The 21,174-nt window shown below is 45.9% G+C and overlaps 1 protein-coding gene across 6 annotated transcripts in view; it reads left to right on the top strand.

The window, feature by feature from the left end:
• The window catches only part of dysf (dysferlin, limb girdle muscular dystrophy 2B (autosomal recessive)), a 391,959-nt gene that overhangs the window by 243,912 nt on the left and 126,873 nt on the right, over positions 1 to 21,174 (top strand). For all 6 annotated transcript variants that reach the window (XM_072256784.1, XM_072256786.1, XM_072256783.1 and 3 more), the window contains 3 exons: positions 4,414 to 4,554; positions 5,749 to 5,778; positions 6,804 to 6,827. In XM_072256784.1, coding sequence (XP_072112885.1) covers positions 4,414 to 4,554; positions 5,749 to 5,778; positions 6,804 to 6,827 — 195 coding nt within the window. The remainder of the gene's footprint in view (positions 1 to 4,413; positions 4,555 to 5,748; positions 5,779 to 6,803; positions 6,828 to 21,174) is intronic.

The raw sequence follows: 21,174 nt of genomic DNA, 5'->3' as shown, positions 1-21,174 counted from the left end.
ACAACCTCTGTCTGGACTATGGTGTAGCCATAATACATATATCACACACACCACATAAAACAATATATTACCATATTATTTAATAAAGTGTGATTCAAAATGCATATAAAGTGCGCAGCACAGGTGAACAGTTCGCTGTCCTAATGACGAGACCTCGGTGGGGGCCGGGTATTTATTAAAATCGGTTTTTCTTCTGAAAACGGCTGCACTTAAACCCAGCCCATCGCGGGCTTCAATGTACCTGTAAGCGGAAGTGTTTCAGGGAAAAAAAAACAAAGAATTTGCTTGCTGTAAGCACGTTTTTAAAGATGTCTTAGCGGACAATTTTGGAATTTCACTCCAATTTAAACCCCGCTCTGATCCCCTTTAAGATGCCAACACGCCCCGCCCATATAGGACAGCCTCGCCTAGTCAGGTTGGCACCGCCAGCCTTGGGAATTTCTTCGCCAGGCTTTTGTACTTCATCACCGACAGATGTCCAGATCATTTCAGCGTCATTACAGACGGCAGCAACTGAACTGATAGAATATGGGAGCGACAGAAAGGCCGACTGTAAAGCCCGCCCACAGAGAAAACTGATAGCATAAAGAGAGATCAAGTAGGATTCATTCATTTTCTTTCTTTCCTTTTTTCCCTCTCCCTCTCCAAAAAATTGATTTCTGTGATATTGTATATAATTTGTGGGCATCAGGGAGCCGCTATCGATACGCAGGAGACTCCCGGAACTCCCGGGAGAGGTGGGATGTCTGGGATATCCATTCAGAATAGAGATGAGGAATTTTTTTTTAGCCAGAGGCTGGTGAATCTGTGGAATTAATTGCCACAGACGGCTGTGGAGGCCAAGTCTTTGGGTATATGTAAAGCGGAGGTTGATGGGTTCTTTATTAGTAAGGGAGTCAAAGGTTACGGGGAGAAGGCAGGAGAATGGGGTTGAGAGGGATAATGGAATGGTAGTGGTAACTTGATGCACCAAATGGCTTAATTCTGCTCCCATGTCTTCTGGTCTTATAACAGGCTTCTTTCTGTATCGCAGAGAATATGCTCAGAGGAATCCATAATTTAAACTATTCTTATAATAGAACATATAATGTGGACTTAGAATAATGTAGCACATTCTTCTTATAGCCAAAAATATGAAAAAGCAATGTTTAAAAATATTTAATCAGAGTCACAGGTAATGAATTTACACTCTGTAGTGTCAATATTCGCTCTTATTTTTGGGGGCAGGTTTGAGTAGGTTTTAACCACTTGTAATGTGAGTCATCTCTCAAAATGAAAACAATTTCCATGTTTTTTCTTTACATTTTACACATTCCCCGCCACAGAGGAATGGTCGGCAGGGAACTGGGTGTTCCCCTTGACACTGCCCTAGTGTTGGTGCAGCGGGATAGCAGCTTGCTCTGACGCACTTTTGAATGGAGGGGAATGCACGGCGGTTGGTTAAATAACTAAATCACCTTTTCCACGTGAAAGTATTTTCCTCTTCAGCAGTCCAGGAGCGGATGGTTTATAGGACAGGCATGGTAGTGTAGTGATTATCGTACCACTTTACTGCGCCAACAATCGCAGATCGGGGTTTGCTGCCTCTATGGAATCTGTATGCTCTCTTTGTGACTTTGTGGCTTTCCTTTGGATGCCCCGGTTTCCTCCCACATACCAAAGTCATACGGGTTAGGGTTAGTAAGTTGTGGGCATGCTATGTTGATGTTAGAAGAGTGGCAGCACTGGTGGGTGTAATTGGCCAGCACAGGTTCGCTGGGCCAGAAGGGGCTGCCACTGTGCTGGGTCTCTAAATAAATAAATATTTTCAATCACCTTCCAGGGGTTCCCAGCCTGGGGTCTATGGACCCCTTGGTTAATGGTAGGGGTCCATGGCATATGAAAAGGTAGGGAACCTCTGCCTTGGAGTGATGTCCTCTGGAACATCACAAATATGAGAAAATCTGCAGATGCTGGAGATCCAAAGCATACAACACAGAGCAGAACAGAACAGAACGGCACAGTACAGAGCTTTTAACCAGCAATCTCCAAATCAATCTAACCCTTCCAACTTACGTAGCCCATAGTCCTCCAGTTCCCTTTCCTCTGCCAAGTCAGGCACAAAACATCGGCTGTTTATTCCCTTTTGCAGACACTGCCTGACCTGCTGAGTTCCTCCAGTGTTCAGTGTACGTTGAAGGTTTGCTATCTGTAAGGAGTTTGTACATTTTCCCCGTGACCGTGTATGGTTCTTCCAGGTGCTCCAGCTTCCTCCATGTTCCTAAGACGTACGGGTTAGGGACAGTAATGGCAGTAATGGTGGGCATGCTTTGTTGGCGTCGGAGGTGTAAGGACACTTGTAGGCTGACCAACACAGTTCTTGCTGACTTTATCTGTCTGTTTTGATGTTTAGATGTACATGTGACAACTAAAGCTAATCTACAATCTTTGCAAAAGTCTGCTGAAGTACCATGAAGGAACAGCAGGAATATTGAAGCATGAGAAAATCTACAGGTGTTGGAAATCCAAAGCAACACACACAAAATGCTGGAGGAACTCAGCAGGTCAGGCAACAGCAATTGGGGAAGAGTAGACAGTAGACATTTCGGGCCGAGACCCTTCGTCAGGAATAAAGAGCAAGTGTTAAAGAGTCTCGGCTCGAGGTGTGAATATTGAAGATCAAGTTAGAGATTAAGCTGCAGAGATGTTCTGATCACCTAACTCAGAAGACTATAGAACATAGAACAGTCCAGCAATGTTGTACCAAACCAATTAAACTTGTAGCACAAAGATGAGAAACTCTGCAGATGTTGGAAATCCAAAGCAACATGCACAAAATGCTGGAGGAACTCAGCAGACCAAAAGAGTAAACAGTCGACTTATCAGGTCAAGACCCTTCATCAGGACTGGGAAAAAGGATGAGAAGTTAGAACACGAGATGTGGAGTGGTGGGGGGGGGGGGTGGGGGAAAGGAGGAAGAAGTACAAGGTGGTAGGTGATAGGTGAAACTGGGAGAGAGAGAGAGAGAGGGGTGAAGTAAAGAGCTAGGAAGTTGGTTGGTGAAAGAGATAAAGGGCTGGAGAAGGGGGAATCTGATAGGAGAGGTAGAAAACCATGGAAGAAGGGGAAAGGGAAGGAGCTCCAGAGGGAGGTGATGGTCAGGTCAGGAGATAAGGTGAGAGAGGGAAACAGGAATGGGAATGGTACTAGTAATCAAATGCTAAATTAATCTCTTCTGCCTAGACACGGTCATATCTCTCTATTCATTCCTGTGCCTGTCTAAGAACTTCTTAACTCTTCCAATGTACCTGCTTGTACCTCCACCACCCCAGACAGCACATTCCAGGCATCCACTATTCTCTGTGTAACAACATTTCCCTCACATCTCCTTTGAAATTACTCCCTCTCACTTTAAAAGCATGCTGTCTGATATTAGACATTTCAACCCTGGGAAAAAGATACCAGCTGTCTATCTGTCCATGCCTCTCATAATTTTAGACACATTAGGTCTCATCTCAGCCTCTGCTATTGGCCAATAACATTGTATGAAGGCAGTCCGTTATCTGCATTTACTGTCCAGCACTGATTTTGCTCATTTTCAGTCATTCTAAAGAACACGGCAACATGCTGGTTGTTCCTCTATCTGATGATGACAGTGAAACCTGTGTGGGAGATTTTTTAAGGTGGAAATGCCATTGCACTGGGTAGTCCAGTCTCTCGACCTTGGAAGTCCAGATCCCGTGGTGCAAGTAGTTGTCACAAACTGGGATCCCCCTTAGTTGCAGTTGATGACCATGATGTCTTCTGTACCTTGTCATGCCCTTTGCTCTCCACAAAGCATTCCAGAACCACTTCTTGGCCACAGAACACATTGCTCTGTGATGACACTGGTGCCAGGCTGTATGGGTCCTAATGCCCTTCCCTTGGACAACATTGGTGTTGTGGAGAGGGGAGCATGGGCAACTGCTGGTCTTCCAAACAACCTTGCCCAGGCCTGCGCCTTTCCAGGTGCAGATCCATGGTCTTGCAAGACTAATGGATGCTTTTACTTACATAGTTTCATACTACTGTAGTAGTATTGGTACTGTTCTAATTTGTTCTGTGTTTCATTTTAATACATAATTTGTTACTTAATTAAATGACAGTTTATCTTTTTAAATCCCTTTTTAACTATTTCCATGAAATTTCGGCTAATTGGAGAAGCTGCCTAAATGTACGACTCCCAATGTGTCTCAATTAACCAGAATCCACTGTATACGAGGACTTTGATAGTAAATTCTCTTTGAACTCTGAATGCAGGACGATGGTGTTTGGGCAGAAGTTCATCCATGACTGGTAGATGGCAGAGTAGGCTTGCTGAGCAACACATACAAAGTGCTGGAGGAACTCAGCAAGTCGGGCAACTCCTACCTCACGTTCTTGTGTTCTCCTTAGGGTGCCGATGAATTTATGGGCCGGAGTGTCTGCACGCCCTCACTGGAGCGCTCCCCACGACTGGCCTGGTACCCAGTGCTCAGAGGGAACAGGAATGCTGGGGAACTTCTGGCTGCTTTTGAGCTTATTCCACGGGAGAAGGTATGTGAAACATAAAATCAAATGTCGACAACAGCAGCAGCTTATACTTAGGAAGCTTCTGCCATGTAATGAAAAGGTGTGAAGTGACTCACTTTGGAAAGTTGAAATTGAAGGCAGAATACAGGGTTAATGGCAGGAACAGTGTGGAGGAACAGAGGGATCTTGGGGACCACGTCCATAGGTCCCTGAACGGTGCTGCACAAGTCAGTATGGTGATTAAGGAGCGTACAGTGTGTCGGCTTTCATTGGTCGGGGGACTGAGTTTCAGCTCTGTAAAACCCAGGCTAGACCACACGGTATGTTGTGTTCAGTTCTGGTGTTCTTGTTATAGGAATGATATGGAAGCTGTAGAGAGGGTGCAGAGCAGATTTACCAGGATGCTGCTTAGATCAAAGAGCGTGCCTCGTGAAGATAGGTTGAACATACCAGGGCTTTTCTCTTTGGAGCAAAGGAGGACAAGAAGTCAAGACAATAAGAGGCAATAGATCAAGTGAACAGCTGCTGTAGAAATGGCTAATATACGAGGGCAAAATTTTAAGGTGACTGGAGATAGTATGGTGGGGAGGGATGTCAGAGAGTGATGGCTGTGTGGAATATGCTGCCGGAGTGGTGGTACAGGTAGATACTTTAGGGACATTTATGAGACTCTTAGATACATGGATAGGAAAATAGAGCGCTATGTAAAGGGAAGTTTGATCTTGGAGTAGGTTAAAAGGTTAACACAACATTATGGGCTGAAGAGCTGGTACTGTGCTGAAATGATCTATATTCTATGTAATAAACCACTGGAATGGGATTTAAAGAAGGAAATATTGAACAAGGGAGACATCAGGGTAGCCCAGATGGTATCAGGGTAGTGACCAAAATCTTGGCTAAAGGAACATCTTAAAGGAAGGAGGAGGTCATTGACTTAATTACTTTCAGGGACGGAATTCTGGCGCTCAGGGCTGAGGTGATGTGGAACATGGGAAGGGTTGAAGGAACCCTGACATCTTGTTGTAGGACTGACTGGAGGAGATTCTGCATGGGCCGTGGGTGAATTTCTCAAGGATAATAAGAACTTCGTCTTGGAGCTGGAGCCAGTGTTGGGGAGGGCAGCTGGGCTTCTAAAGGCCAACTTGTGCATTTCTCTGGGTGTGATGGTGAGGAGATTCTTCTCAACTAATGGTTTCTGTGTCCTTCTCCTTCACACAGCGGTCGGTCCATCGTATTCCTGGCTTGGAGGTAAGGGAGAATAACTGACTCATGTCCTGTTGAACAGTCTAGGCCCATAATGTCACACTGTTTATTCCTCTCCATAGATGCTGCCCGACCTGCTGAGTTCCTCCAGCATTCTGTGTGAAACAACACAGAACACAACAAGCAAAACAAGCCCTGTTCCTCATTCTCACCCTCCATCCCACCCACATACACTATCTATGCAGGGAAATGAGTAGTTGACACTTCAAGCTGAGACCCCTCAACAGAGGTGCCGTGGCAGCATAGCGTTTAGGGATGCCATAGTAGTGCAGCAGTTAGCGTAAAACTATTAAAACTCAGGGTGTCAGAATTCAGAGTTCAATTCCAGTGTCCCTTGTAAGAAAGTTTGTACATTCCTCCCCTGTGAAAGCGCCAGTGTCGTCTGGGTTCTCTAGTTTCTTCCCACAGTCCTAAAATGTACCGGTTAGTAGGTTGATTGGTCATTGTAAATCGCCCTGTGATTAAGCTGGGGTTAAATGGTTGGGTTGCTGGGTGGCACCGCTCATTGGGCATTGGGCTGGAAGGAGCTATTCCGTGCTGTATCTCAAAGTAAATAAACAAATAAATAAATAAATTCAGGACTCACTGGCATCCTAATTGCTTTTGAACACATCTATCCAATCCACCTTCAGTGTCTGGGCTCTGCATGGATAACAGGTGTCTCATTGGCAAAGCTCAAAGTAAATTTATCATCAAAGTACATATATAACCCTGCGATTCATTTTCTTGTGGGCATTCACAGTAAGTACAAGAAACACAACAGAACCAATGACCACACTCAACAGGACAGACGAACAACCAATGTGCAAGAGACAACAAGCTATGCAAATACAAAAAGTAAAAAATAATAAATAAATAAATAAACAATAAATATTGAGAACATGAGATGAGTGAGTCCATAGGTTGTGGGAACAGTTCATTGATGGTAACAAATCTGTTTCATTTCTCACACTAACACATTCTTTCTTTCATTCCGTCTCGATTCCTGGGACTTGTGCCTTCCTCCGCAGGACCAGTTCAGCACCCTGAAGGAGGTAAGAACTGTTGCGGCTGCCTCTTAGCATGTGGGCCATCGTTCTGTTTGGTCAGAAAATAAAGGAAGGTGGGGGGAAAGGTCTAGTATCGGGGTGGGACTGACAGACATGATGGGCTGAATGGTCTTCTCCACATTCTAAGTCTGTTGGATTCGGAGGGTAGGGTTACACGTACGGTGGGATGAAAGTGATTGATTTTGAAGGGAGTTGTGTGACAACACGAACGTTATTACGGTCTGATCTTCGCTCATGTTGTAGGATTGGAAATCGGTTTATTATTGTCACACACACTGTGGTACAGTAAAAATCCTTGCTTTGCTTGCCATCCAGACAGATAATTACACGTACAAGTATACTGAGGTAGTACAAAAGGAAAAACCAATAACAGAATTCAGAATAAGGTGTTAAGTGTCACCAGTGAAAAGGACCTTGGCAATTGTGGGGATGACTTACAGCGGACTGAAACACTTGAGTGTATAGACATTAAGAAAGAGGATGTGCTGGAGCTTTTGAGTGGTATTAAGTTAGATAAGTCACCGGGACTGGATGAGGTATACCCCAGGCTACTGTGGGAAGCAAGGGAGGAGATTGCTGAGCCTCTGGCAACGATCTTTGCATCATCAGAAGGGACGGTCGAAACACCAGAGGACTGGAAGGTTGCAAATGTTGTTCCCTTGTTCAAGAAAGGGAGCAGAGATAACCCAGGAAATTATAGACCAGTGAGTCTTACTTCACTGGTGGGCACTGATTTCTGAGCATTTGGAGAGACATAACCTGATTAGGGATAGTCAGCATGGCCTTGTCAAGGCAGGTCATGCCTTACGAACCTAATTGAATTCTTTGAGGATGTAACAAAGCACATTGATGAAGGTAGAGCAGTGGGTGTAGTGTATATGGATTTCAGTAAGGCACTTGATAAGGTTCCCCATGGGAGGCTCATTCAGAAAGTAATGAGGCATGGGATCCAAGGAGACCTTGCTTTATGGATCCAGAATTGGCTTGCCCACAGAAGGCAGAGGGTGGTTGTAGATGGTTCATATTCTGCATGGAGGTCAGAGACCATTGGTGTTCCACAGGGATCTGTCTAGGACCCCTCCTCTTTGTGATTTTTATAAATGACCTGGATGAGGAAGTAGAAGTGGATTAGTAAGTTTGCTGATGACACAAAGATTGGGGGTGTTGTGGATAGTCTGGAGGGTTGTCAAAGGTTACAGCGGGACATTGATCGGATGTAGAACTGGGCTGAGAAGTGGCAGATGGAGTTCGACCCAGATAAGTGTGAAGTGGTTCATTTTGGTAGGTCAAATTTGAATGCAGAATGTAATATTAATGGTAAGACTCTTGACAGTGTGGAGGATCAGCAAGATCTTGGGGTCTGTGCCCATAGGACACTCAAACAGTGTTGTTAAGAAGGCATATGGTGTGTTAGCCTTCATCAACTGTTGGATTGAGTTCAAGAGCCGTGAGGTAATGTTACAGCTATATAAGACCTTAGTTAGACCCCACTCGGAGTACTGTGTTCAGTTCTGGTCATCTCATTACAGGAAGGATGTGGATACTATAGAGAGAGTGCAAAGGATATTTACAAGGATGTTCAAGCAACACACATAAAAGTTGCTGGTGAACGCAGCAGGCCAGGCAGCATCTCTAGGAAGAGGTGCTGCCTGGCCTGCTGCGTTCACCAGCAACTTTGATGTGTGTTACTCGAATTTCCAGCATCTGCAGAATTCCTGTTGTTTACAAGGATGTTGCCTGGATTAGAGAGCATGCCTTATGAGAATAGGTTGAATGAACTTGTCCCCTTTCCTCCTTGGAGTGACGGAGGATGAGAAGTGACCTGATAGAGGTGTATATGATGAGAGGAATTGATCATATGGATAGCCAGAAGCTTTTTCCCAGGGCTGAAATGGCTAACACAAGGGGGCACAGTTTTAAGGTGCTTGGAAGTAGATACAGGGGGGATGTCAGGGGTAAGTTTTTCACTCAGAGAGTGGTGGGTGCGTGGAATGCACTGCAAGTGGCAGTGTGGAGGCGGATACAATGGGGTCTTTTAAGAGACTCTTAGATAGGTACGTGAAGTTTAGGAAAATAGAGGGCTCTGCGGTAGGGAAATTCTAGGCAGTTTCTAGAGTAGGTCACATGGTTGGCACAACATTGTGGGCCGAAGGGCCTGTAATGTGCTGTAAGTTTCTATGTTTCTATGTAAGATACAGAGAGGGAGAGGGAGAGAAAAAAAAGAGCAGGCAGTCAAATAAGGTGCAAGGCCATGACAAAGTAGTTTGAGAGATCAAGTGTTCATCTTTTAGTGTATGAGAGGTGTCCATTTCAGTTTGATATCAGTGGGGTAGAAACTGACCTTGAGCCTGGTGATACGTGTGCTCAGGCTTTCGCATCTTCTGCTAGATGAGAGGGGAAGAAGGGAGAGCGTTCATAGTGGGTGGGGTCTGCGATTATGCTGGCTGCTTTACTGGGCAGAGAAGTTCTCACTCTCTCTCACGCTTTCTCACTCTGTCACTCTCTTTCACTCTCTCACTCTCACTTTCTCACTCTCTCTCTCTCACTCTCTTACTCTCTCACACTCTCACTATAATTCTTTCTCAGTCACTCTTTCTCTCATGCTGTCACTCTTTCCAACTCTCCCTCTCTTTCACTCTCTCACTGATACTTTCTCACTCTTTCTCACACTCTCAGTCCCTAACACTCTCATATTCTCGTCACTCACTCATTCACATTCATATTTACACTCATGCATGCACACACACACACACACACACACACCCCCACCCCCACACCACACACACCCCCACACCACACACACCCCCACACCACACACACCCATATACACGTTAACCACAGTGTTTTGGCCCCACTTTTGAGACCAGCAGTGAGACTTGAACCCTCGCCAGAGCTAAGGAAACTGCCAGAAGACTGAGCTGTTTACCTGAACTAGTCCCACTGGCCCACATTTGACCCATATCCCCCTGAACCTTTCCTGTCCACACAGCCGTCCCAGATGTCTTTTAAACAGCATAAGTGTACCCATCTCAACCACCTCCTCTGGCAGCTCATTTTAGACACCCCTAGCTTTAGACTCCCTGACCCTGGGAAAATAGTCCCAGCCCATCCAGTCTATCTAAATATATTTTAATGGTAATTGTTTTAGTTTATTCCTATTTGGAGTTACAGTGTGGAACAGGTTCTGCCGGCCCAGTGAGCTGCCCAACAATCCACCTCCTTAACACTGCATAGTCACAGGTCAATTTACACTGACCAATTAACCCACTAAGTGGCACACGTTTGAAACGTGGGAGAAAACCAGAGCACGCAGAGGAAACGCATGTGCTCACGAGAAGGACGTGCAAACTCTTTACAGTGAGCTCCAAACTCCGACGCCTCGAGCTGTAATGTTGTCACGCTAACCGCTGCACGACCGTGGCACCTCAGTTGTACCCGCCAATACAAATTCTTCTGGCAACTTGTTCCACAGACCCAGCACCCTCTCTGTGTGAAAAACTTACCCCTTTAAATCTATCCCCTCAAACCACATTCTCTAGTTTTAGCCTCCCTTATTGCTGGTGGTGTAGTCAGTGCCGGACTTCGGGACAAAAGGTCCCGAGTTCGAATCCAGCCGGCTCCCCTGCACGCTTTCCATCCGTGCTGGGTTAGGAGCTGGTGATCTCTTTGGAAACTCACCCGGCAGAAGGCAACGACAAACCACTGCTGTAAACATGTCTCGTACGCGGTTCCCCACTACGTCAGCGAGGCGTGGAGGGAAATCGTCCGCTAACCGGAGAAACTCCAGATGCAACGTACCTTTCCTTTTATTGTGGAAGTAAAAAGTGACTGTCCATCCTATTTATGCCCTTCATGGTATTCCAAACTTCGAATCACTTCAACTTGAGTTCATTGCCAAGTCCTGTGAGGAACAGGCTCAGTGGAAAACTTGCCAGCAGCAGCAACCCAGGCAGGTTGGTGCACAAAACATAAGTTATGCACTTTTTCCCAGGGTAGTAGAGCCCAAAACTCAGGGCAAGGGTTTAGGGTGAGATAGGAAAGATTTAAAAGGGACCTGACAGACAACTTTTTCACTCGGAGGTGGGTGAGTGTATGGGACAAGCTGCCAGAGGAAGTGGTTGAGGCAGGTACAATGGTATCATTTAAGAAATACTTGGACAGGTATGTGGAGGGGAAGGAGCTTAGTTTATTGCAGGAAGTTGGGTCTAGCTGGGTAGGCTCTGTGGTTGGCACTGACAGTTGGGCAGAAGGGCCTATGTCCTATTGAATTATTTATTTTGAGATTCAGCATACAGCCCAATTACACTCATGTGACAAATTAACCTACTAACCGGTACATCTTTGGAATGTGGGAGGAAACCGGAGCACCCGGAGGAAACCCACTCGGTCATGGGGAGAAGGTAGAAACTCCTTACCGTCGGCAGTGGGAATTGCACCCCAGTCATTGCTGCTGTAAAGTGTAACAGTAACCACTGCATTACTGTGCCTCTCACATCAGCCCCATGAGTCTGTACAGAACCTGTACCCCTCACTCCAGGGTGAACAGTCCCAGTCTACTCAGTCACTCCCTATCACTCAAGCTGCCCAGTCCGCTGATGAGTCTTTCCTGCACCCTGTCTTGCTTAGTCACATCCTTTCGAAAACCCACACCGGATTGTGTTTCAGCGTGGCTGGTGAAACACTCAGCCCTTTGAGATTCTTCAGGCAAAAGAAAGGAAGCCTGAAAATGTCCCATCTCTCACAAGCAGCGAGGTGGTTTAGAGATGTTAGTGATGGCTCAACAGGAACTGCTTCTAAAGTTGACTCAAAAGAGCGCTGGCATTTTATGGACTCTGTGAACCTTCTGTGGTGGGGCTTTCCTGCATTCCGGAGGAGGAGAATTTCGGACAGGAGAGGGCAGCAATGTTCCTTGTAAGCGAGGAGCTGCAGTGTCTCACACCGTCAGATCATGGGGGCTGGGAGAGTGAGAGAAGCACAGGGAATTCGGGAAGTCTTAAAGCAGGACAAGGAAGAAAGTCATTTCAGAGTAACACAAACAAAATGCTGGAGGAACAGCAGTTCAGGCAATGTCTATGGGAAGGAATAAAGAGGAAGGGAAGGGGAAAGAAGGTGGGGGTGCGGAGGGAGTACAAGCTGGCAGGTGAGGGGATGGTAGGTGGTGGGGGGAGGGGGAATGAAGTGAGGAGCTGGGAGGTTATAGGTGGAAAGGGTAAAGGGCTGGAGAAGAAGGATTCTGATAGGAGGGGAGAGTGGATCGTGGGAGAAAAGGAAGGAGGAGGGGCACCAAAGGAAGGTGATGGGCAGGTGAGGTGAAGAGAAGAGGTAAGAGGGGAGCCGGAATAGGAAAAGGAGGGGGTAGGGAAGAAATTACCATAAGTTGGAGAAATCAGTGTTCGTGCCATCAGGTTGGAGGCTCCCCAGACGGAATGTGAGGTGTTGCTCCTCCAATCTCAGAGTGGCCTCATCGTGACAGTAGAGGAGTCCGTGCACTACCATATCGGAATGGGAATGGGGAATGGAATTTAAATGGTTGGCCACTGGGAAATCCTGCTTGTTGTTGATGGAGTAAAAGTGCTTGGTAAAGCAGTCCCTCAATCTATGTCGGGTCTCACAGGAGCAGAGAGGCTACACTGGAAACACCACATACGTATAGTCATGGGAGTGTAGCAGTTAGTACAATGCTATTACAGCACAGGACATTGGAGTTCAGAGTTCAATTCCAAATCCTCTGTTAGAAAGTTTATATGTTCTTCCCTTCTGCATGTGTGTTTTCATCCACAGTCCAAAGGTGTACTGGTTAGTAGGTTAATTGGTCATTATAAACTGTCCCTTGAATAGACTAGTGCTAAATAAGTGGGTTTGCTGGGCGATATGATTTAGTGGACCATAAGGGCCTGTTTCACACTGTATCAATAAAATAAAATATGGTAGATGATCTGACAGACTCGAGATTCAGGTTCCAGAGCTTGGGAATGAGCAGAATGATAACAGGAGGGGAGGTGGGAGCAATGGTGAAGAAAGGTGGGAGAACATGCAGGCCAGAGGTTGTCCCCTGCTGGTCTGGTGCTGATCAAAGGGGAAGTGGCAGAGGGAATACCATGTAGGGAAGTGCATAGTCATGCACTTTGGTAGAAGGAATAAAGACGTAGACTATTTTCTAAATGGGGAGAAACTTCAAAAATCAGGGGAGCAAAGGGACTTGGGAATCCTCATGCAGGTTGAGTTGGTGGTAAGGAAGGCAAATGCAATGTTAGCATTCATTTTGAGAAGACTAGAATACAAAAGCAAGGATGTAACCTGAGGACTTATAAGGCATTGGTCAGACCATACTTGTAGCATCCTGAGTAGATTTGGGCTCCTTATCTAAGAAAAGATGTGCTGGCATTGGAGAGAGTCAAGGGAAAGTTGACGAGAATAATCCTGAGAATGAAAAGGTTAACTTATGAGGAGTGTTTGATAACTCTGGGCCTATACTTGTTGGAGTTTAGAAGAATGAGAGGAGGATCTCATTGAAATGTATTAAATATTGAAAGGCCTTGATAGATTAGATATGGAGAGAATGTTTGGAGAAACTAGCACTAGAGGGCACAGCTTCAGAATTGAGGGATGTCCATTTAGAACAGAGATGAGGAAAAATTTCTTCAGCCAGAAAGTGGTGAGTCTGTGGAATTCATTGCCACAGACGGCTGTCCAGGCCAAGTCACTGGGTATATTTAAAGTGGTGGTTGATAGATTCTTGATTAATCAGGGAGTCAAAGGTTACAGGGAGAAGGCAGGAGAATGGGGTTGACCCCAGTACTGCTTCAATGTCTTATGGTCTTATGGGACAGGTGGGAAAAGGGGAGAGAAACTGTACATTTATTGTGGTCATACATAGACACTTTATAAATGCTACGGATCTGAACTTTCAATCTCGGCTCTGCCTGTGACCACAGGAAACTGCAGAGCGTTGTGGGCACAGCTCAGCACATCACGGAAACCAGCTATGCACTCTCTCTACACTTTTCACTGCCTTGGTAAAGCAGCCAGCATAACCAAAGACCCCACCAGCCCCAGATATTCTCTCTTCTCCCTCCTCCCCCAAATGCGCAGAAGGTACGAAAGTTTGAAAGAGGTGGCTGAAGAGATTATGAAGGCCTTAGTAATGATCTTTCAAGAATCACTAGATTCTGAAATGATTCTGGAGGACTGGACCATTGCAAATGTCACTCTATTCTTTGAGGGAAGCAGAAGAAAGGAAATTATAGGCCAGTTAGCCTGACTTTGGTGGTTGTAAAGATGTTCGAGTCGATTATTAAGAATGAGGTTTTGGGGTACTTGAAGGCACATGACAACATAGGCCAAAATCAGCATGGTTTCCTTAAGTGGAAATAATTGCCTTACAAATCAGTTGGGATTCTTTGAAGAAATAGTAGCTTAGTAAAGCTTAGTAAAATAGAGGCTATGGATAACCCTAGGTAATTTCTATAGTAAGGACATGTTTAGCACAGCTTTTTGGGCTGAAAGGCCTGTATCGTGCTGTGGGCTTTCTGTTTCCACGTCTATGTTTCTAAGTAATGGACCAGGTAGACAAAGGAGAATCGGTGATGTTGTTCATTGAGATTTTTAGAAGACCTTTGACAATGTGCTTATCAAGATAAAGGCCCATGTCATTATAGGAAAGATACGAGCATGCTTAAAACACAGAAAATGCTGGAGGAACTCGGCAGGCCAGGCAGCAGCTATGGAAAAAAGGGTCTCGCCCCGAAATGTCGACTGTACTTATTTCCACATTGGCTGACTGGCAGGAGGCAAAGAGTGGGAATAAAAAGGGCTTTTTCTGGTTGTCTGCTGGTGTTGGGACCACTTCTTTGAATGTTATAGGTCAATAATCTAGGTAAAGGAATTGATTACTTTGTGGCCGTGTTTGCGGATGATACGAAGATTGGTGGAGGGGCAGATAGTACTGAGGAAGCAGTGTGTCTGCAGAAGGACTTAGTCAGACTGGGGGAATATGCAAAGAAGTGGCGGGTGGAATATAGTGTGGGGAAGTGTATGGTCATGCCTTTCCCTTATCTTCGGTAATAGGAATGAAAGCTTGGACTATTTTCTAAATGGGGAGAAAATTCAAAAATCCAAGATGTAAAGGGGCGTGGGAATCCTCATGTAGGTTTCTCTAAAGGTTGCCTTGCAGGTTGAGTCAGTAGTAAGGAAGGCAAACTTGTGAGAGAGTGAAAAGGAAATGTAGTCCAATGTGTTTTTCAAGCAACACACATCAAAGTTGCTGGTGAACACAACAGGCCAGGCAGCATCTCTAGGAAGAGGTACAGTTGACGTTTCAGGCTGAGACCCTTCGTCAGGACTAACTGAAGGAAGAGCTAGTAAGAGATTTGAAAGTTGGAGGGGGAGGGGGAGATCCAAAATGATAGGAGAAGACAGGAGGGGGAGGGATGGAGCCAAGAGCTGGACAGGTGATAGGCAAAAGGGATATGAGAGGATCATGGGACAGGAGGCCCAGAGAGAAAGACAAGGGGGTGGGAACCAGAGGATGGGCAAGGGGTATATTCAGAGGGACAAAGGGAGAAAAAGAGTGAGAGAAAGAATGTGTGTATAAAAATAAATAATGGATGGGGTACGAGGGGGAGGTGGGGCATTAGCGGAAGTTAGAGAAGTCAATGTTCATGCCATCAGGTTGGAGGCTACCCAGACGGAATATAAGGTCCAACCTGAGTGTGGCTTCATCTTTACAGTAAAGGAGGCCGTGGATAGACATGTCAGAATGGGAATGGGATGTGGAATTAAAATGTGTGGCCCCTGGGAGATCCTGCTTTCTCTGGCGGACAGAGCGTAGGTGTTCAGAAAGGCGGTCTCTCAGTCTGCGTCGGGTCTCGCCATATATAGAGGGCCACATCGGGAGCACCGGATGCAGTATATCACCCCAGCCGACTCACAGGTGAAGTGTCGCCTCACCTGGAAGGACTGTCTGGGGCCCTGAATGGTGGTGAGGGAGGAAGTGTAAGGGCATGTGTAGCACTTGTTCCGCTTACAAGGATAAGTGCCAGGAGGGAGATCGGTGGGGAGGGCTGGGGGGGGATGAATGGACAAGGGAGTCATGTAAGGAGCGATCCCTGCGGAAAGCAGAGGGTGGGGGGAGGGAAAGATGTGCTTAGTGGTTGGATCCCGTTGGAGGTGGCGGAAGTTACGGAGAATAACATGTTGGACCCGGAGGCTGGTGGGGTGGTAGGTGAGGACCAGGGGAACCCTATTTCTAGTGGGGTGGTGGGAGGATGGAGTGAGAGCAGATGTGCGCCACACATTTTAATTCCACGTCCCATTGCCACACATTTTAATTCCACATCCCATTCCCATTCTGACATGTCTATCCACGGCCTCCTCTCCTGTAAAGATGAGGCCACACTCAGGTTGGAGGAACAACACTTTATATTCCATCTGGGTAGCCTCCAACCTGATGGCATGAACATTGACTTCTCAAACTTCCGCTAATGCCCCACCTCCCCCTCGTACCCCATCCATTATTTATTTTTATACATACATTCTTTCTCTCACTCTCCTTTTTCTCCCTCTGTCCCTCTGACTATACCCCTTGCCCATCCTCTGGTTCCCCCCCCCGTCTTTCTCCCCAGGCCTCCTGTCCCATGATCCTCTCATATCCCCTTTGCCAATCACCTGTCCAACTCTTGGCTCCATCCCTCCCCCTCCTGTCTTCTCCTATCATTTTGGATCTCCCCCTCCCCCTCCCATTTTCAAATCTCTTACTAGCTCTTCTTTCAGTTAGTCCTGACGAAGGGTCTCGGCCTAAAACGTCGACTGTACCTCTTCCTGGAGATGCTGCCTGACCTGCTGCGTTCACCAGCAACTTTGATGTGTGTTGCTTGAATTTCCAGCATCTGCAGAATTCCTGTTTTTTGTGTTCAATGTGTTTTTCAGCTGGGTTCAAGAACCTGATGTTGTTGAAGCTTGAACTGTGGGTCTTCAGGCTCCTGTACCTCCTGCCTAACAGCAGCATTGAGAAGGGAGCATAGGCAAGACATTTGTGGTCCTTGACGATGGATGTCACCTTCCTGAGTCATCACATTTTGTAGATGTTCTTTCACGCTGATGAGAGCTGCACTCGTGATGGAACTGGCTGAGCTCCACCCTCTCTGTATCCCCTTGTGTTCTTGCTCATTATATTTACTACACCCGGCTGAGATGCAAGCAGTAAGAGTGCGTGGCCCAGATGGCTGGAGTCCTTAATGATAGATGTTGTCTTCCTGAGACATTGCCTCTTGTAGCTGTTGGCTAATGATAGGGAGAGCTGTACCCATGATGGAACCAGCTGAGTCCCACCACGCTATGTGGCCTGTCCAACCTTGTGCATTGAAGTTCACTTACTAAACCAGGAATGCTTTCCATTACATCGATGGAAGTTTGACTACAGAAAGGGTTTGATTGTCAGTTTGGACTCGAACTAGGTGAGGAACAATGAGGCTTAGAGATAAATGGAGTTTAGATCACCCTAAGGGAAAACAAGGGAGTCCGGTGAGGAAAGGACGTGTTCACTCACCTCAAAACCATGAACCCAACAACATCTCAGTCCTGACCTTGGCACCTATGGTAAAGTTTGTTAGATCTGGTGACATTAAACCAGAGGTTCTTCGATAGCTTGGTGGTTACAGCCATTTTATTAAGTGTTGCAAGAGCAAGCCACAGACAAGGAAAAGACAAAGGAATAGAAGTTGTGGGTCATCTTATCCTCAGACTAGAGAGAAAACAGCATTCAACTGATAAGATGTAACAGACAGAAACTGGAGAAACTCAGCAGATCAGGTAGCATCTATGTAGACACATTTCTGGCTGAGACCCTTCATCAGGACTAGTGATAAGCACTAGCCAATAAAATAGCCAGATTTAAATGGCATGACACCTGCTGCAGAAAAATCTGCTGAGAAGCTTCTAGAAAACAAGTCAGCTATACAGTACTAGAATTACTGGAAAATTTACTGAACAACTACACATACATTCATGGGTCACTTTATCAGGCCCACTTGTACTCCTGCTCGTTAATGCAAATGTCCAATCAGCCAATCACGTGGCAGCAACTCAATGCATAAAAGCATGCAGGCATGGTCGAAAGGTTCAGTTGTTGTTCAGACCAACATCAGAATGGGGAAGAAATGTGTTCGAAGTGACTTTGACCGTGGAATGTTTGTTGGCGCCAGATAGGGTGGTTTGAGTATCTCAGAAGCTGCTGATCTCCTGGGATTTTCCTGCACAACAGCCTCTAGAGCAGGAGTTCCCAACCTGGGGTCCATGGATCCCTTGGTTAATGGTATTGGTCCACAACATAAAAAAGGTTGGGAACCCCTACTCTAGAGTTTACAGAGAATGGTGTGAAAAACAAAACAACATTCTGTGAGCAGCAGTTTGTGGACGCAAATATCATGTTAATGAGAGAGATCAGAGGAGAATGGCCAGACTGGTTCAAGCTGACAGGAAGGTGACAGTAACTCAAATAAACACATTACAATAGTGGTGTGCAGGAGAGCATCTCTGAATGCACAACACATCAAACCTCGAAGTGGATAGGCTACAGTAGCAGAAGAACACAAACAGACACTCCGTGGTCACTTTATTAAGTATATCAGTTAGGCGATTATATAAAAATGAAAATACAAGCATAGGGAATTTAAAGTACAAAGAAAATTCTAGAAAAATAACAATTCAACATTCAAATCCAACACCACTATCACCGCCTCATTATGGAAGGGAAATTCAAAGTTTATAGTTCAAAGTAAATTTATTATCAAAGTACGTATGTATCACTATATACAATCCTGAGATTCATTTTCTTGCACGCATACTCAGTAAATACAGGAACACAATAGGTTCAATGAAAGACTGCACCCAAGAGGACAGAGAACAACCAATGTGCAAAAGGCAACAAACTGTAAATACAAAGAGAAAAATAGAAGTAATAATAACAAATAAATAAATAATAAATACTGGATATGAGGGGAAGAGTCCTTGAAAGTGAGTCCATAGCTTGAGGAGCATTTCAATGATAGCGTGAATGAAGTTATCCCCTTTGCTTCAAGAGCCTGATGGCTGTGGGTCATAAATGTTCTTGACCCTGGTGTTGTGAGTCCTGAGGATCCTGTACCTTCTTCCTGATGGCAGCAGTGAGAAGAGAGCATGACCTGGATGGTTGTGGGGGGAACGGGGAGTCCTTGATGATGGATGCTACTTCCCTGCAACAGCACTCCGCGTAGATGTGCTTAATGGTGGGGAGGGCTTTAGCCATGATGGACTGGGCTGTATCCTGTAATTTTTGTAGGCTTTTCTGATCAAGGGCATTGATATTCCCATACAAGGCTCTGATGCAAGGACTTGGTATACTCACCACCACGCACATACAGAAGTTTGTCAAAGTTCTAGATGATATGCCGAATCTTCGCAAACTTCTAGGAAATAAGAGGTGCTGCTGTGTTTTCTTGCTAGCATGGTCCAGATAAATGGCTGCTTTCTGTGGGGAAAGTTCCTTATGCTTTCCTTCCTCAGTCGACAGTGTCTGAGCAAAAGCAGCCCTCTAGTTAAAAACAGGAAGCTGCAAGTTCTTTAACGAGAGCCAAGTGGCTCATTACTGGAGAATGTACTGGAGTGGTTGTTGGCTGGTCGTGCTTTCCGCCTTCTGCAGTGGGCTGTGCAGGTGACCCAGTCAAATTAAACCCCTCCCCACAACCCACTACCCTAGAGCAATGGACTTCAGATTCAAGTTCAAGCTGAAGTTAGTTGTTATTCAACCACGCACATGAAGACAGCCAAATGAAATAGTGTTCCTCTGGGGACCTGGTTCAAAACACATAACCACCAGTCACACACGGCACAGAGAGTCCATGCAATAGTTGCAAAATCTAACCTCGCCCAAGTCATGTCCTGTAGTTTGGTGGTACGTGGATGTTGTCCTCGAGCCATGTTTCTGCAAGAACAAGCGTGCATCAGTTCTTCATCTCACACAAGTGCAGTCGCAGGTGAATACAATCCAGCTTGTCTTCCACCGAGCGAACACAGGAGAGCAGTACCAATGGGAGGGGCCAGCCCCAACCCAGTACGGAACTGAGCTGCTCACAGCCAGCTCCAGTGTCCCCTTCCTTGGCTGCCGCAGCAGGTGACCTCAAGGCATGAATGCTACCTGGTCTGTACCACAGTCGAGGCATTGTAGCTTCCCCACTGCCAGTTTCACCAATGAACCAATGAATCTGCTCGCAGTTTGCCCACCACACGAATCCCTGGAATTGTACAATACCCCATTCCCTGACTAGAGGTTCCTGAATTAGCAATTTGGACTACTCTGGACAAATGACAAGAACCAAAAACATTTATACACAAGGGTACATCCTTATTGGAGTTGGTTTATTACTGTCACACTCTATGTACTGAGATACAGTGGAAAAACTTGTCTTGATTCACATACTGCTCATGCAGATCAAATCATTGCACAATACATTGAGGTAGTAGTCCGCCCTCTGGTGATCAGGCTTGACCATGGATATGTGCCCTAGCTGTCTATGTGATACATAGGCCTGGGAGGTACAATATGGAGAGCAATCTGTTGCCCATGCAACAGACTCCCCTCTCCATGCAGCTGATGAATACCTAGGAAAGTCAGAAGCTGATAGAGTTTGGGACCAGCGGCATCACAGGAGTTGCCAGTCAGTGTTGAACTCAGCCTTAGGGACTCGAGGTCTAGATTTTTTCTCAGGGTTTACTCCCGAAGCCTTTCCTATGAAGCCGCATGGCAATGGAGTTTTCCTTCTCCCAAGTAAGCTGATCAATCATGGCTGATGAGGTCCATCTGCCCGAAGCAACAGGTTTTAGGGTGCCAGTAACCCACCTTTGCCCCTTCTCCTGTCAGTAGAAATGGTTTCGCTGGGCTTAGTAGCTAAGTTACACGTGAAGACCAGGTGTTAGACTTGGTTGTCAAAGGCTATTTGAGATGTGTGTCATTGGGAGCATTTAATAGCTCGTGGAAGCTTATCTTACTACCCCCTCCCCTGTCTTGGCAATGACAACCTTAAGGAACTGCTTTGAGGTAGTACAAGGGAAACAACATTAGGACCTTTCAAGAAACTCTTTGACAGACACAGGGATGATAGAAAAATGGAGGACTATATAGGGTTAGATTGACCTGAGAGTAGGTTATAAGGTCAGCACAATATTGTGGGCTGAAGGGCCTGCACTGTGCTGTGTGTTCTATGTCCTAAGGACAGAATGCATAATAAAATATTGCAGTTACAGACAGAGTGCATTGCGGGCAGACAATAAAGTGCAAGGTTCAAATGGTATAGCTTAT

Source organism: Mobula birostris, chromosome 4, assembly GCF_030028105.1.
Source record: "Mobula birostris isolate sMobBir1 chromosome 4, sMobBir1.hap1, whole genome shotgun sequence".
In the NCBI taxonomy this organism is placed as follows: Eukaryota; Metazoa; Chordata; class Chondrichthyes; order Myliobatiformes; family Myliobatidae; genus Mobula; species Mobula birostris.
This window is presented reverse-complemented; position numbering and strand designations above follow the sequence as displayed.